Here is a 15,512-nt window from a genome sequence, read left to right on the forward strand (position 1 = left end):
ATTTGCATAGACATTAACCATGTACCCACACACAGGGAATGACTCATGTTGCTTAATGGGTACTCTCACTGAGAGCGCTGCTCACAGAAGGGGACATCACCTCTGGTAAGATGGTAAGAGGGTCCAAGTGCTTTTCACATACTGCAGAGCTAAGCAGATTTGTCCGGGATCATAGCATAGCAGCATGGATGTAAAGTCAATGTGACATTACAGGCTATTGGTAAAGATTTGCTCAAATTTGATTCAGGGTAATGAGTCATGCATCACTGGTTTAAATGGTATTTTGTAATATGTTGAAGACACCCATATCATGGTAATTTAATTGACGAAAAAGTTACAAAAATTATTATGTAATGAGAAACAATTGTTATTTCAAAAGTAGATACGAAATATATGTAAATATTAATCTCATGTTCGATAAAAAAATTTGACGTCCACAAGTGTAGTTGTATGAATGTTGAGAAAGTCCTGAGTATGCACGTGCTATCATTAACATCCCATTTATTTCAAATTTTTGTTATCAATATGATACATGGTTTAAAGGTTTAAATTGTAAACTGTACAAGATGTAAATTGTAAACTGTACAAGGTTCAAATTGTAAAATGTACAAGGTTTAAATCGCAAATTGTACAATATGTGAATTGTAAATGTTACAATGTTAAAATTGTGAACTTTACAAGGTTTGAATTGTAAACTGTACAACATGTGAATTGTAAACTGTACAGGGTTAAACTTGTAAACTGTACAATATGTGAATTGTAAACTGTACAGGTTTTAATTGTCAACTGTACAAGGTTTAAATTGTAAACTGCACAGTGGGATAGGGAGCCCCCTGTAATAGAGGTGTCATTGTTCCCCTGCACAGTGTTTACAAATCTGAAACGAGGAACCGGGGGTCCTGTCCGTTTTTAGGGGGTCCTGTCCGTCTGTCCGTTTTTAGGAAATCGAGATAGACCCCCATATTTAATTTCTACCTCGCTGATAGCATTTATCAGTGACGTCTTGATAAAAACAAAATATGCAACTTAAGCCTGAGCATGGCTAAGCCGCCGAGGAGGACAGGATTACCTGGGGGCTGGCTGGGACAGACATCAGGTTGTATTGTCATAAAGGGACCATTAGCCTCTTGGCAAACTGTACCTCAAGCCCCAGATGACAGGCGTTTTCAAGACAGACAGGGGGAGAAAATCTGAAACTTAAAATCTTCATGACAGACTCTTGAATGAATAAGTCAAAAAATTATAAAATAATAAAACAGACAAAAGAAAACATTTATGTTTACCTCTCTAGCATACATGTATTCAAATGTATATTTGTTGTCTTTATTTGATCACCTATTTTCCTTTGAAAAGAACTGTCTTTAACTGTTTTTATTAACAGATAGAGAGTCGCCATACAAAACACAATGACCCAGACTTAGTGACTGGATGGGATTAAGTTTAATACCGAATCTTGACAGACATATCCTGGAAGCACATCAGTCCCACAGATTTCCAAAGACAAATCTGGGACTGATTGTATTAACTGGATAGTTAAATACAGCTAATCCGCGCTGATCACTTACTATGTCACAGGGCATATTCTATTGCTTATTTGACACATTTAGGCTACCACAATTTTCTTAGAATGTCTAAACAAAACAAAAGATTACATTAAACTGAATAATTATTGCAACTAAACTGTTATTTTATCCACACAAAAGAGCAAGATTAAAAAAAGAAGATAAATTATTAAATATGCAGATGAGGCAGCAACAAGAAAGGCAGAAGTTCCCTGCCAGGCTGTCATCTTCTTATTCCTGTTCATCTTTGAGTTGGTCTATTCTTTAGGAAGAGAAGCATTTCTGGCAAGTAGTACAATGTCTGAATGACTGGAGGGGATGGATTGATGGTCAGACAAAGGGCCCCGGGACAGGTTGACTAGACAGCTTCATGTTCCTGTGTGTTGTCACTTTCCCTGGCAGGGAAGAAGAGGTCTAGTCTGTCCCTAATCTGAAGGGGATCAGTCAGGTGGGAGCTGGGGGTCAGTCAGGTGGTGGTGGGGGGGGGGGTAGACTAGGCGATGATGGTTCAGACTAGGTACCCCCCTCCAATCTCCCTAGCTACTCTTTCTCTCTATGCACACCCTCAGGACCATAGTGTGATCTGGGCCGTGATAAAGGTCCAGGCAGCGACAGAGACAGAATGCCAGACTGGCTGGGCAGGCAGGGTCTGTGAGGTGAGGACTTGGTGGCCCAGCCAGCCTGTCCTGAAGGGGTGTATGAAAGGCATGCATTCTCAGAGATGCGACACAGAGAGAAGAAAGTCTGGGAGTCGGTCTGACTCTGGCCAGGCAGCCCTGCTGTCTTACCCTTTATTCCCCCATCCCGCCCTCCCTCTCGTTCCCTCCCTCAGTCCAATATCTGGGAGACTCCAGGCGCCACAATGTAACTGCAGTCTCAGGTATGCTTCCGCAAACACTAGTACACAATCTCCCCAGGCTTCTATAGCCTAGCTGGGTTCAGAGGAGTGATCATCCTACTGTATTATCTGAGCTATTCTATACCAAGTTTTGATTGTTGTTCCCCAATTCCTATACACTATTCTCACATCAAACGTTAAGAATTCTCACATCAGATTTAACATAATGAAGGTATTTCCTCCAATTTGTTGTGTAGTACAGTATTGGCTTTTTCTTTTCCTTGTTCTGTTCTCCCTCCCTCTACTCCCCTCTAATGTTGTGGCATTGTCATCATGTTTAAGGGTTTAGGATGATTACAAAATAATGTGAAAATAGAACAAGTAAGCAGAGCCTATGTTGAGGTTCACCCTCTGTCAGCATAGTGACAGCTGCAGGGGCAATTTTCATTGTGGTGCATGTGGTTTTGTGGTAGATGTGCTCTCATCTAAACGACATACTAAGCTGTGGCTGCTGGTTCATTATTTAAACAGGCCACAAGGATCATAATGCACATTTGTTCCTCAATGAAAAATCTTGACTTAGATTTGGGTGATTTCTCTGTATGTTTTGTGGGACCGAGGGACTGTGCAGGGTTTTGTGTTTTAAGTAGGAAGGATTTGAGTGTGATTATGTGTTGACATAAATGAAGAGATTTATTATGGAAGATTTTAAATGTAGTTGTAGCCTATTATAACATATATATATATATTATTAATGTTTTTAAATGTTTTTAAATTATTTTTATTTTTTACGAATACAAAAAACATTCCAACATCAACATACCTGGCTGGCTTCAAGGTCCGAATCCGGAATCCTTGGGAGGTCCCTACTCCATTGAAGTTTAAATGTAAAATGGTTAGGGTAAGGTAAGGGTTAGGGTAAGGTTTAAGGATAGGAACGTCCCAAGGATTCCGGATAGCACTGACCCTGGCTTCAGTCAAAGAAGAAGAAGACCCTGGCTTCAGTCAGTGGAGCGTAGGTGATGTGGACGGCTTCATTGTGTTTGCGGAACACTCTCTGCCAATGCGCACTACCACCACTATCCCATAACTACCCTCACTGGAAATCTTCACAGCGACGTGCAACGAAAAGATAGCAAACATGTCAGACAAGAAACAGACTGTGGATTTGGGATTATTAGAGGAGGACGATGAGTTTGAAGAATTCCCAGCCGAGGGTAAATTCATTATATTTCCATACGTTACTATTGTTCACCCGTTTTTTACTGAATTGTCTCATTTAGTGACAACTTTTAGTGACAAGACCGGGCCCGACAGTGACTCAGCTAGCTTAGCAAGCTATGTTAACAACATTGAATGAGGTAAAAGTATCTAGCTAGCAGCAGCGGCTGGCTAGCTAGCTAGCTTAGTAGCTACCACTTTGAATTGTATTATTCACCTGATTGAACTTATAACGTTAGCTAATTAGCGATTGCACTGGTGGGAACTTTACATAGTTAAACATTAGTTAACTAACGTTAGCTGTAATGTAAGCAACAACGCGCAGCATCTAGCTAAAAGCCAGCTAGCGTTAATTAACGTTAGTTACTGTAGCTAGCTAGCTACGTTACTTAGACAACGCTAGCTAGAGTAGTAGCTAGTTGAGTAAAGGGCCATCCACACCAAGTTTTTGATAACTTTAATGATAGAATATACATAACTATAACCTAAACGTTGGTGGGGGCTCCACAACAGCAGACCGTTTATCGTTTTACTGTACACCTGTCAGTCAACTGATCAACGCATCCTACTGCAGACCTATTAATAAGGTGGTAACACAGACCATTCACTGCTTCAGGGTGGGACTACTTCAATGTACATGTATGTCTAATGAAAAATAATAAACTCATATTTATATCTAACAATTCAACAATAATCGCTGTTTATCCCGGGTATCTTTTACATCATGCCTCGTTGCTGAAGTGGTTTGTAAGTTGTCAATTCGTTTGGATCTTCTTTTCCTCTGTGCTCATCTGTCCGTTAACTTTTTGCAACGCATCAGTGCAGCAATGTTATCACTGGCCAAAGTGATCACACCAACACTCACACTATTTAACTTTCCCCCGAATGTTAATTTGGCGTATTTTACATTCAGCAATTAACCAGAGCAAGCCTGCTTCAAAACACAAATGCCTAACATTAAACAAAAATAAGTATACAAATAAATGTCCTATAGCTTTTTCTAGGATTTCACGTGAAAAGGAATAGCGAGGAGTCTTGCGTAGCCTATATTGCGCATGAGAACAGCTGGAAGAGAGGCTAGAGATGTGTAGCTGAAGTAAGAAGCTAAATACTAGCTACATTAGGCCATGCATTTGTTAAATATTAGGGCTATAAATATTTGTCAGTGTAAGAAAAAGTTAACATGATTAGGCCAACGTTTTTAGACAAGACTATTTTTAATTTAACCTTTATTTAACTAGGCAAGTCAGTTAAGAACAAATTATTATTTACAATGACGGCCAAACCCGGACATTGCTGGGCCAATTGTGCGCCGCCCTATGGGACTCCCAATCACGGCCGGGTGTGATACAGCCTGGAATCGAACCAGGGACTGCAGTGACACCTCTTGCACTGGGATACAGTGCCTTAGACCGCTGCGCCTAGGCTACAACAGCACAGTGTAATGAGGAATGTGTCATTGTTATCAAGTGAGTACACTACTATTGGCTAGGGCTGTGAACTGCAGTGATGTAGTCTAATTTGAATCAACCGCAAATGTCCTGTTTTGAATGCTTCATGCCGAAATAACTGCATACAGTCTAGGCCTGATCATGCTACCATTGGGATCAGTTATGGGTCTATTCTCGACACTTTACAACTTACAGAAAGGTACATTAGCAGGCAGCTCAGATGTGACCGACTGCCTTGATTCAGTCTTTTGTAGCAAAATTTGAAATTGTGTTTTTTTACATTGGATAAAGCAGAGACAGCTACAAAATGGTATATTATACACATTTGAGGAACAATGGGAAAGTAATTCTGCTTTGAAAGTTGATAAAGTTGTAACCACACTTTTGAGAAAATGGCCTTTGAATGTTTTGGTACCTACTGGAGAGCTCTTCTGTCTACACCCATTCAGCATCGTTCACGCCCTCTTAAACTTTAGCCCCACTCATCTCTTTAAGGGTTGATCCAAGCGTTCTGTCCTAACAACAACAACAGTCAAGCACCCAAGCTAACTGGCTAAATTTGGCTAGCTTGCTAGCTACTCATGAGACACACATGAGAGAACCGCTCACTGACCATTTTACTTGCCCTAACAGAGCTGGTTAGGCTGTTTTTATATTACCCAGAGTGTTGGTGACTGCAACTGTGCTGCTGGCAACAATTTATGTTTTTTTGCCAACGTTTACTGACACCGGCCATATTCAACGGGTGTTGAACGTTCGTAAATTCGTCAGTTATGTTGTGCTCTGGCACACTCAGAGTGCTCTGAAATCAGAGTAGATAGCCGGAGTGAATTTACCAGCTACTTCTAGTTACAGTTGTCACATTGCCATTCTATTGAAATGGTTACTTGCATAGTGGAGTCTTTTTGTTAAGACATGTAGCTAGCTAGGTAAACAATGAACCATAATCCCAATTCATGACGTTACTACCCTGCATGAATCTGCAGGTAGCTAACCAACCAGGTTCAATGTTAGCTAGCTAACATTAGGCTATAACTAGCAAAGCAAATGGCTCTGAGATAATAAGATCATACACGTAACGTTAGCTAGCTAACAGTACACATTAACTTGAAATCAAAATGACTTTTGGTCAAAATTAGAAACGTGTAATATCTGAAAGTCTAGCTAGCTACATTATCTTACATCATGGCTGGACACTTCTCCCTGTCACGGATGCCATGGTTGCTCTTAGTTTGAAGATGTAATCCGGAGACAGCTGTTTTCTCCTTAGCCATCATACTCTAATTACACTAATTCCATACTCTAATTCACTGATTTCAAAACTCGGTCCTCCAGAAAATGGAGCATTCTACTATGCGATACATTACAAAAAAATTATGCATTAGACAGGATCACCTACACATACTGACCAGCTCAAATAGACAGTGCTATATGGCAGACCAATCCAAACTCATCTCTCGGCATGTCCAGCCCACTCATTATCTCAGCCAATCATGGCTAGCAGGAAGCACATCTCTTAATGTGGCTAAACCAACTAGGCTCGTAATTTAACAATTTTATTCGTATTTACAGATTGCATACACGTCTGTTATTAAGGCACACGAAAGTTCACATGTTCCAGAAGGCATTTCTGCCCAAAAATGCATTTTGATCAAATGACTCTCCTGTGAAGTAGTGACCCACGACATATGCCTACTTTCCTGAAACGAGTCACATATGGTGTATTTTGATCACCCCATAGTGCACGCTCTCTCTCCTTTCAAACGCTCATATTTTACATTCAGCAAGCTGGTATCTCTCGTCGATAGGCTAGTAATGGTAAATAAAATGCTTGAATTAAGTGTACAACAAGCTTGTAGTCTAGCTTTTCCTGGGACTATATGAGCGAAGAGGAATGGCTATAGCTGAGAGGCCCTGGAGAGGCCAGTCACGTAATTGCGAAAGGGAACCATGAAGACAGACTAAAGATATGTAGCCTAAGTTAGAAGCCAGAAAGGTACATTAGCGCGCCAGTCATAGTGTCTATTTTGTCAGGATGTATAGGCGTTAACAGATGGGCCTACCATCGGAAAATATGGCATTCTCATGCGCTGTTTGTCGGCATCATTCTCCAAAGTCGTCCTATAATTAATGTGGCCACCAATATGCTCACATATGCACAGTTATTTAGGCAAGTTCACTGTACGCTCTGCCTTCACGTTTTATTGAAGTGGTTATCAATGTTTTCTCGTCGGAGGGATAGGGAAAATATCACTCTGAAAGTGATCCAAACGATGGCTCTCGTTATCGTTCTCCACTCTTTTTGTAGTTATCATTGCAGTGTGACCGCTCATGTTCACTTGAATTAGAATAAATAATTTTTTATTCTAGTTATCGTCCTTAAATGTGGACGGCCCTGTAGAGTTACTTGTTAGCTAGCTAACGTTGTTTCATAATTTCTCTTCGTTGTATTTCTCTGTGTTCAGATTGGACGGGTCTGGATGAGGATGAAGATGCCCACGTGTGGGAAGACAACTGGGATGATGACAACGTAGAGGACGACTTCTCTAATCAACTCCGGTAGCCAGCCACACCATTCATATATTTACATTTGTATTATTATTTAGCAAACGCTCTAATCCAGAGCGATTTACAGGAGCAATTAGGGTTAAGTGCTTTGCTCAAGGGGACATCAACAGATTTTTCACTGTATCTTCTTCAATTCGAGACAAATCGCCCCAATGCTTGCACTAAATGTTGACGCGCATCGCTTGTGGCAGGGTTTTGGAAACATAAGAAACATTAACTCAGCAAAAAAAGAAATGTCCTCTCACTGTCAACTGCTTTTATTTTCAGCAAACTTAACATGTGTAAATATTTGTATGAACATAACAAGATTCAACAACTGAGACATAAACTGAACAAGTTCCACAGACATGTGACTAACAGAAATTGAATAATGTGTTTCAAAAGTAACAGTCAAAAGTAACAGTCAAAAGTAACAGTCAGTATCTGGTGTGGCCACCAGCTGCTTTAAGTACTGCGGTCCATCTCCTCCTCATGGACTGCACCAGATTTGCCAGTTCTTGCTGTGAGATGTTAACCCACTCTTCCACCAAGGCACCTGCAAGTTCCCGGACATTTCTGGGGGGAATGGCCCCAAGCCCTCACCCTCCGATCCAACAGGTCCGAGACGTGCTCAATGGGATTGAAATCCAGACTCTTCCCTTGCCATGGCAGACACTGACATTCCTGTCTTGCAGGAAATCACGCACAGAAGGAGCAGTATTGCTGGTGGCATTGTCATTGCTGGAGGGTCATGTCAGGATGAGTCTGCAGGAAGGGTACCACATGAGGGAAGAGGATGTCTTCCCTGTAACGCACAGTGTTGAGATTCCCTGCAATGACAACAAGCTCAGTCCAATGATGCTGTTACACACTGCCCCTATCCATGATGGACCCTTCACCTCCAAATCGATCCCGCTCCAGAGTACAGGCCTCGGTGTAACGCTCATTCCTTTGACGATAAACGCGAATCCGACCATCACCCCTGGTGAGACAAAACTGCAACTCGCCAGTGAAGAGCACTTTTTGCCAGTCCTGTCTGGTCCAGCGGCGGTGGGCTTGTGCCGATAGGCAACGTTGCTGCTGGTGATGTCTGGTAAAGACCTGCCTTACAACAGGCCTACAAGCCCTCAGTCCAGCCTCTCTCAGCCTATTGCGGACAGTCTGAGCACTGATGGAGGGATTGTGCGTTCCTGGTGTAACTCGGGCAGTTTTTGTTGCTGCCATCCTGTACCTGTCCTGCAGGTGTGATGTTCGGATGTACCGATCCTGTGCAGGTGTTGTTACACGTGGTCTGCCACTGCGAGGACAATCAGCTGTCCGTCCTGTCTCCCTGTAGCGCTGTCTTAGGCGTCTCACAGTACGGACATTGCAGTTTATTGCCCTGGCCACATCTGCAGTCCTCATGCCTCCTTGCAGCATGCCTAAGGCACGTTCACGCATATGAGCAGGGACCCTGGTCATCTTTCTTTTGGTGTTTTTCAGAATCAGTAGAAAGGCCTCTTTAGTGTCCTGAGTTTTCATAATTGTGACCTTAATTGCCTACCGTCTGTAAGCTGTTAGTGTCTTAACGAACGTTCCACAGGTGCATGTTCATTAATTGTTTATGGTTTTTTTATTTTATTTTATTTAACCTTTATTTAACCAGGTAGGCAAATTGAGAACACGTTCTCATTTACAATTGCGACCTGGCCAAGATAAAGCAAAGCAGTTCGACACATACAACAACACATAGTTACACATGGAGTAAAACAAACATATAGTCAATAATACAGTGAAAAAAAAAAAATAAGTCTATATACAATGGTTCATTGAACAAGCATGGGAAACAGTGTTTAAATCCTTTACAATGACGATCTGTGAAATTATTTGGATTTTTACGAATTATCTTTGAATGACAGGGTCCTGAAAAAGGAACGTTTCTTTTTTTGCTGAGTTTCTTTCATATCAGCGAGTAGTAATAATAATAATAATAAAAAAATTAAGTAAAATTTACACCTTCTAATGTAGTGTTCACTCTGCCCAGAGTAGGTGAAAACGCACTTTGCTGATGACATTTCATTTCCTTATGTTACATTTAACTTCTCTAGGGTAGGGGGCAGCATTTGGAATTTTGGATGAAAAGCATGCCCAAATTAAACTGCCTGCTTCTCGGGCCCAGAAGATATGATATGCATATAACTGGTATATTTGGATAGAAAACACTCTAAAGTTTCCAAAACTGTTAAAATAGTGTCTGTGAGTATAACAGAACTGATTTGGCAGGCGAAAACCTGAGAGAAATCCATTCGGGAAGTCGTTTTTTTTGTTGGTTTTGTAGTTTTCTATTCAATGCCATTACAGTATCCATTGACTTAGGACTCAAATTGCAGTTCCTATGCCTTCCACTAGATGTCAACAGTCTTTAGAATTTTTTTTCAGGCTTGTATTCTGAAGAATGTGGAAGTAAGAGCAGTCTGAATGAGTGGACCCTAAAGTGTCAGAGTTTTTTTCATGCGCACGACCGAGAGAGTGCCTTTTTATTTTATTACCTTTTATTCTCACGACGTTATTGTCCGGTTGAAATATTATCGATTATTTAGGCTAAACACAACCTGAGGATTGAATATAAACATCGTTTGACATGTTTCTATGAACTTTACGGATACAATTTAGATTTTATTGTCTGCCTGTTTTGACTGCGTTTGAACCTGTGGATTACTGAAGAAAACACTTGAACAAAACTGAGGTTTTTGGATATAAAGAGACTTTATCGAACAAAAGGAACATTTATTGAGTAAATGAATGTCTGCTGAGTGCAACCATATGAAGATCATCAAAGGTAAGGGATTAATTTGATCTCTTTCTGACTTGTGTAACTCTTCTACTTGGCTGGTTACTGTTTGTAATGATTTGTCTGCTGGGCTATGTTCTCAAATAATCGTAAGGTATGCTTTTGCCGTAAAGCATCTTTAAAATCTGACACCGTGGTTGGATTCACAAGAAGTTAATCTTTAAACCTATGTAAAATATGTTTTGTTTTCTGCAATTTTATAATGACTATTTCTGTATTTGAATTTGGCGCCCAGCAGTTTCACTGGCTGTTGAAGAGGTGGGACGCTAACGTCTCACGTACTCAAGAGAGGTTAACCAAGACAAATATAATTCTTCATGTCCTGATTCATTCAGTGGGGTCTTTCTCTAACATATCATTAACATCATATCCAGAAAGTTGGATTTCTAACCTAATACATTTGATAATAAGCACCGAGCTCTGACGGAGCAGCAGCTTTATCCCAGCAACTTTTGAGGATTTGTAGTCCTGTCTTCCAAGTTGCTTCTGCTGGTGAAAATAGCTAAATTTGCATGACACGATCCGAATTGAATGTAAAAGGCTTTGAAAATAAACACTCAACACTCAGTGCTCCGTTGACAGTTCAGAGAGATGCTTGTTTTTTTTTTAAATCTTTTAAAAAAGAACAGTAACTTTGCATTGATATGAAAAGCGTGTACTAAAATATGAACATACTACATGTCATGTCTCAAAATCTATCTTACCTCTATATTGTTTTATATCCTCTACATTTGAGAAGATGAGTTCAATGATAAGCCTGTCAGGTAGCCTTCATTCTCACACAGCATTCAGCTTAGCTGACACAATGCTATCTTCCTGATTTTATTTATTTAAAAAAAATAATTATGACCACTTTTTTTAATCTTCTCTGGCCTCTATTGATTGTTGCTCTAATTTTTACTATCCTACAAGGGTAAAAACTCAATTTTTCTTTTTCTTAAACAGATTATGCTAGAGACATGAGGTTTAGACCGTTGGTTTTCTTTGAGGATTATCTACACCAGGGCTGTCCAACCATGTTCCTGGAGAGCTACCCTCCTGTAGGTTTTCACTCCGACCCCAGTTGTAACCAACCTGGTTCAGCTTTTCAAGTGGCTAATTATTATAATAAGTTGCGCTAGATGAGGGTTGGAGTGAACCTACAGGTTGGTAGCTCTCCAGGAACAGGGTTGGAGTGAGAACCTACAGCAGTGTAGCTCTCCAGGAACAGGGCTGGAGTGAGAACCTACAGGATGGTAGCTCTCCAGGAACAGGGTTGGAGTGAGAACCTACAGCAGTGTAGCTCTCCAGGAACAGGGTTGGAGTGAGAACCTACAGGATGGTAGCTCTCCAGGAACAGGGTTGGAGTGAGAACCTACAGGATGATAGCTCTCCGGGAACAGGGTTGGACAACCCTGATCTACACAATTAACGGAAAATTCTACCCATTATTCGAAAGTTGCATTTTTGATTGGACACACGACTTTATAGGGTTAGTGTTCCCACATGGCCATCTCTCCATGTCACATGGTTTATTTACGGAAGACTGAGGTAGCCATCTGTGCTAATTAGTTATCTATGTGTGCTTTGAACACCTGTGTGCAAGCTAACTGGGGAGGAAGTGTAGTTCTTCAACTGGAGGCACACACATTTACATTTACATTTAAGTCATTTAGCAGACGCTCTTATCCAGAGCGACTTACAAGTTGGTGCATTCACCTTATGATGTCCAGTGGAACAACCACTTTACAATAGTGCATCTAACTCTAAGGGGGGGGGGGGGTTAGAAGGATTACTTTATCCTATCCTAGGTATTCCTTAAAGAGGTGGGGTTTCAGGTGTCGCCGGAAGGTGGTGATTGATTCCGCTGACCTGGCGTCGTGGGGGAGTTTGTTCCACCATTGGGGTGCCAGAGCAGCGAACAGTTTTGACTGGGCTGAGCGGGAGCTGTACTTCCTCAGAGGTAGGGAGGCGAGCAGGCCAGAGGTGGATGAACGCAGTGCCCACACAGTATGGATCTGTTCCAAACTTACTGTAACGTTAGCTAGCAGTATCTTTTTTTATTGGAAACATTCTTTCTCGCTGTTTTGAAAGATAAGGGACATATATTTCAAAAACCATTTCGCCAGCGATGATTATTGACCTTTCTAACATGGTGTTGGAATTGTAGTTCACATGGCCAGCCGTGGGCGAAACGCTAGTAGCCAGCTAGCTACACCTATCACCTTTTACTTATGACAAATCATTGTGCCCCACTCAGCTTCACGCCCCTAGAAATACGATGAAGCCCTCAGTTAAAGAGATGTGATGCTTTGATCTTTGAGTAGGGCTATAAGATTTGACAAAGGGGAAATGGCTAAATGGTAACTAAAACAGTCCAAATTGTTATGCTGAATGTTTAGGCACAGCAAATTGAATCAGGCTTTACACTCCCCTTGAGTGTACTAGTTGGCAATAATAACAAAAACAGATAACATGTCAGTTATTAGGAGATTCAAGCAATAGGCACTATGCAGCTTTCTTAAAAATTGTCTTATAGCTACACACATTGGCCTAGTTTTTTTTAATGCTCAATAAATGCTTTTCATTTCTCCTACAGTGTTGATCATATGGTTTAGTGCGGACATCTATAAAGCATTGACCATTGAGTTGATGGAATCCTCATGTAATAGTGGTGCGTTCGAATGCTATCATAGAGACCCGAGTTTCAAAGTCAGAAATGACCACTAGAATTACCCTCCTAAGTCTGTGTTCCAAGTGGGGTACCTGAGTTTACGAGTTTTGGCGTTTCATCAACTGACCTTTCACCTTTCCAACCAAAAGATGATAAAACAAAGCCGTTTACAACCTTGATAATGTAGCCCTGTTAGTTTACATACAATATGTTGTTTGACTTATTGAGCAAAGTAAGCAAGCCAACTGAACGATTAGGCTATTAGCAATGTTTGCTAGCTTTATCGTCTAGCTAAATTCAAGCTAATTGGTTAAACAGTTGTCAGACGTCTTTCCGAGTTCACCAACTGAGAGCTAGGAGCTCCTGAGACGCATCCGAATGCATCATAATCCTGGAAGTTGTTTCTTGTGGGTGGGGCTTTCTGTTGTCTGGGTACTGTTTGCACCCGCTGCTTTCAGTCGGTCATCTTGGTTGTCTCTTTTCTTACATAGGGAGACATTAGTCAGCATTATTGCGTGTCATTTGTAAATTATTATGCAGGCTTTGAATGATACGGACAGTCTACAATGTGTGCGTTATTGTCAGTAATATGTATTCTATGCATTTGCATGCGTAGGCTACGCTTGTTGAATAATCAACTAGTGTATTGACTTGAAGTGGCCAGTCTACACTTTTTTTTAGTATCCTTCAGACAATGGGGCATTCAAACCTTTGATGGCTGCTATTAAGACATTTATAGAAGACATGAGGTATGATTTGTTTTAAGCATTTAGCCTTGTACAAGTAGATCTACTTCCTTATAAATCTGTAGCTGTCTGCATGATATTTCTTCAGTTGGATTTCATAATGCTTCTCTCAATCAACATAGAAGGACACTTGTGCTTTAACCATTGGACTGCTTGGGTGTGTGTCTCAAATGGCACACTATTCCCTATATAGTGCACAACTTAAGACCACAGCACCCACTCTTCCCATAGGGCTCTGGTAAAAAGTAGTGCACTAGATAAGGAAAAAGGTGCCAGTTGGAACGAACCCTTTGTAATCATCTCAATTGACTGGTCCTTTTTTTCTCTCTCTCTCCGTAGAGCGGAGCTGGAGAAACATGGTTCCAAGATGGAGACGTCGTAGTAGCTGCCTAGTGGACACAGCTGCTGGGATTAGATATGGATGGACTTTGATGTTCTGAATGTTATAACTTCACACTTACGATGGAGGATGTTTAACTAAACTCGCCCCTTTTTTTTCCAAAAAACCTTGACATGAGTAAAGTGTTTGAAAATGTCCCCCTTTGGATGTTTTCATTGTTCTACTGATCTGCATGGATTCAGATAATGTAAGAGTTATGTAAACATTAAAGGTGGTTCAGTTCACATACCCGTTGACATACTCTTTATTTATGCAAATTTTCCATCTCTTTGGGCATAAAACAGCTGGTCAGTTACTGTTTTAATATACATCCATATTTTCCAATGCTTTGTTTTACTATAAAGACCACTTTGTGTCCACGGCTTGGGTTTAACATCCGTTTAAATACCACTTTTTGTTAGAGCCATTGATTTGAAACATAGCTTTACTGCCTGCGCAACACTTAACCTACGTTTTTAATGGTCCAGTAATTATTGGACTGTGTGACACACTCCACATCCATTTTAATCCACAATATGAATGTTGCATGATGTTAGTAAGAGTCAAGTGCTGCACCACTCATCTTTCCATTGTGATGCTCTTGGTTTGAAAACTACCACCCACTTTTCACATGGTCACTCTCCCATAGTAAACCATTTAAATGAGCAGGTGTGTGTCGGAGAGAGACTGGGTAGAGACGCTCACACAGGGAGATGTGCGAAGTTGTGTGTGTGCAGTGCATATTTGTCTGTGTCTAAAGTATGACTGACACACACACACTGCCAGCCACACAGTGAAGAGTTCCTCTCTGCTGTCTGTATAACAGAACCCCTGCCTTCCCTCTGAGCTCATGGGGTTGGGGCTGAGTCTCTGAAGGAGAGATTATCCACTGCCATGTTTGTCAGGGGCAGGGAGGTGGTCTCAGCATGGGGGCCCCCGGCCTGCCCTGCCTGGGCCTGCCCTACTCCCGACCAGGCCCTACTCTTCCGGCTCCGCACAGCAGGGACCCCCGCACTGAACCGGAGGCCAATTTACCCCAGCCACACTCCCCCGGCAAAATGATTTCTCTGCATTTGTGGACTCTTACTCAGGGTGCTGATGAGCTGAAATGGATGCCAGTAAGACCTGCTGTAGCAGAGAAGAGCTGCTTCCTCCTGTGTTCCCCCCTCTGCCTGGCACTTGGCTGTGTCTCATCGTCCTTTGTGTTGCTGGTAGGCATGCCATAGCTCCTGTTGGAATAGGAATCGGATATGTTTTATACACATTCTGTTTTGTTTGTTTCTCT

General features: G+C 41.4%; 1 protein-coding gene across 1 annotated transcript; it reads left to right on the forward strand.

Annotated features, from left to right (window-relative positions):
* The first annotated feature begins 3,225 nt into the window (after positions 1 to 3,225).
* Positions 3,226 to 14,476, forward strand: LOC139559273 (26S proteasome complex subunit SEM1-like). Its single transcript, XM_071375106.1, has 3 exons — positions 3,226 to 3,617; positions 7,538 to 7,631; positions 14,188 to 14,476. The coding sequence occupies exons 1-3, from the start codon at positions 3,542 to 3,544 to the stop codon at positions 14,228 to 14,230; spliced, it is 213 nt and encodes a 70-aa protein (XP_071231207.1). The 5' UTR covers positions 3,226 to 3,541; the 3' UTR covers positions 14,231 to 14,476.
* The last annotated feature ends 1,036 nt before the right edge of the window (positions 14,477 to 15,512 follow it).

Source organism: Salvelinus alpinus, chromosome 29 (genome assembly GCF_045679555.1).
Source record: "Salvelinus alpinus chromosome 29, SLU_Salpinus.1, whole genome shotgun sequence".
NCBI classification, from domain to species: Eukaryota; Metazoa; Chordata; class Actinopteri; order Salmoniformes; family Salmonidae; genus Salvelinus; species Salvelinus alpinus.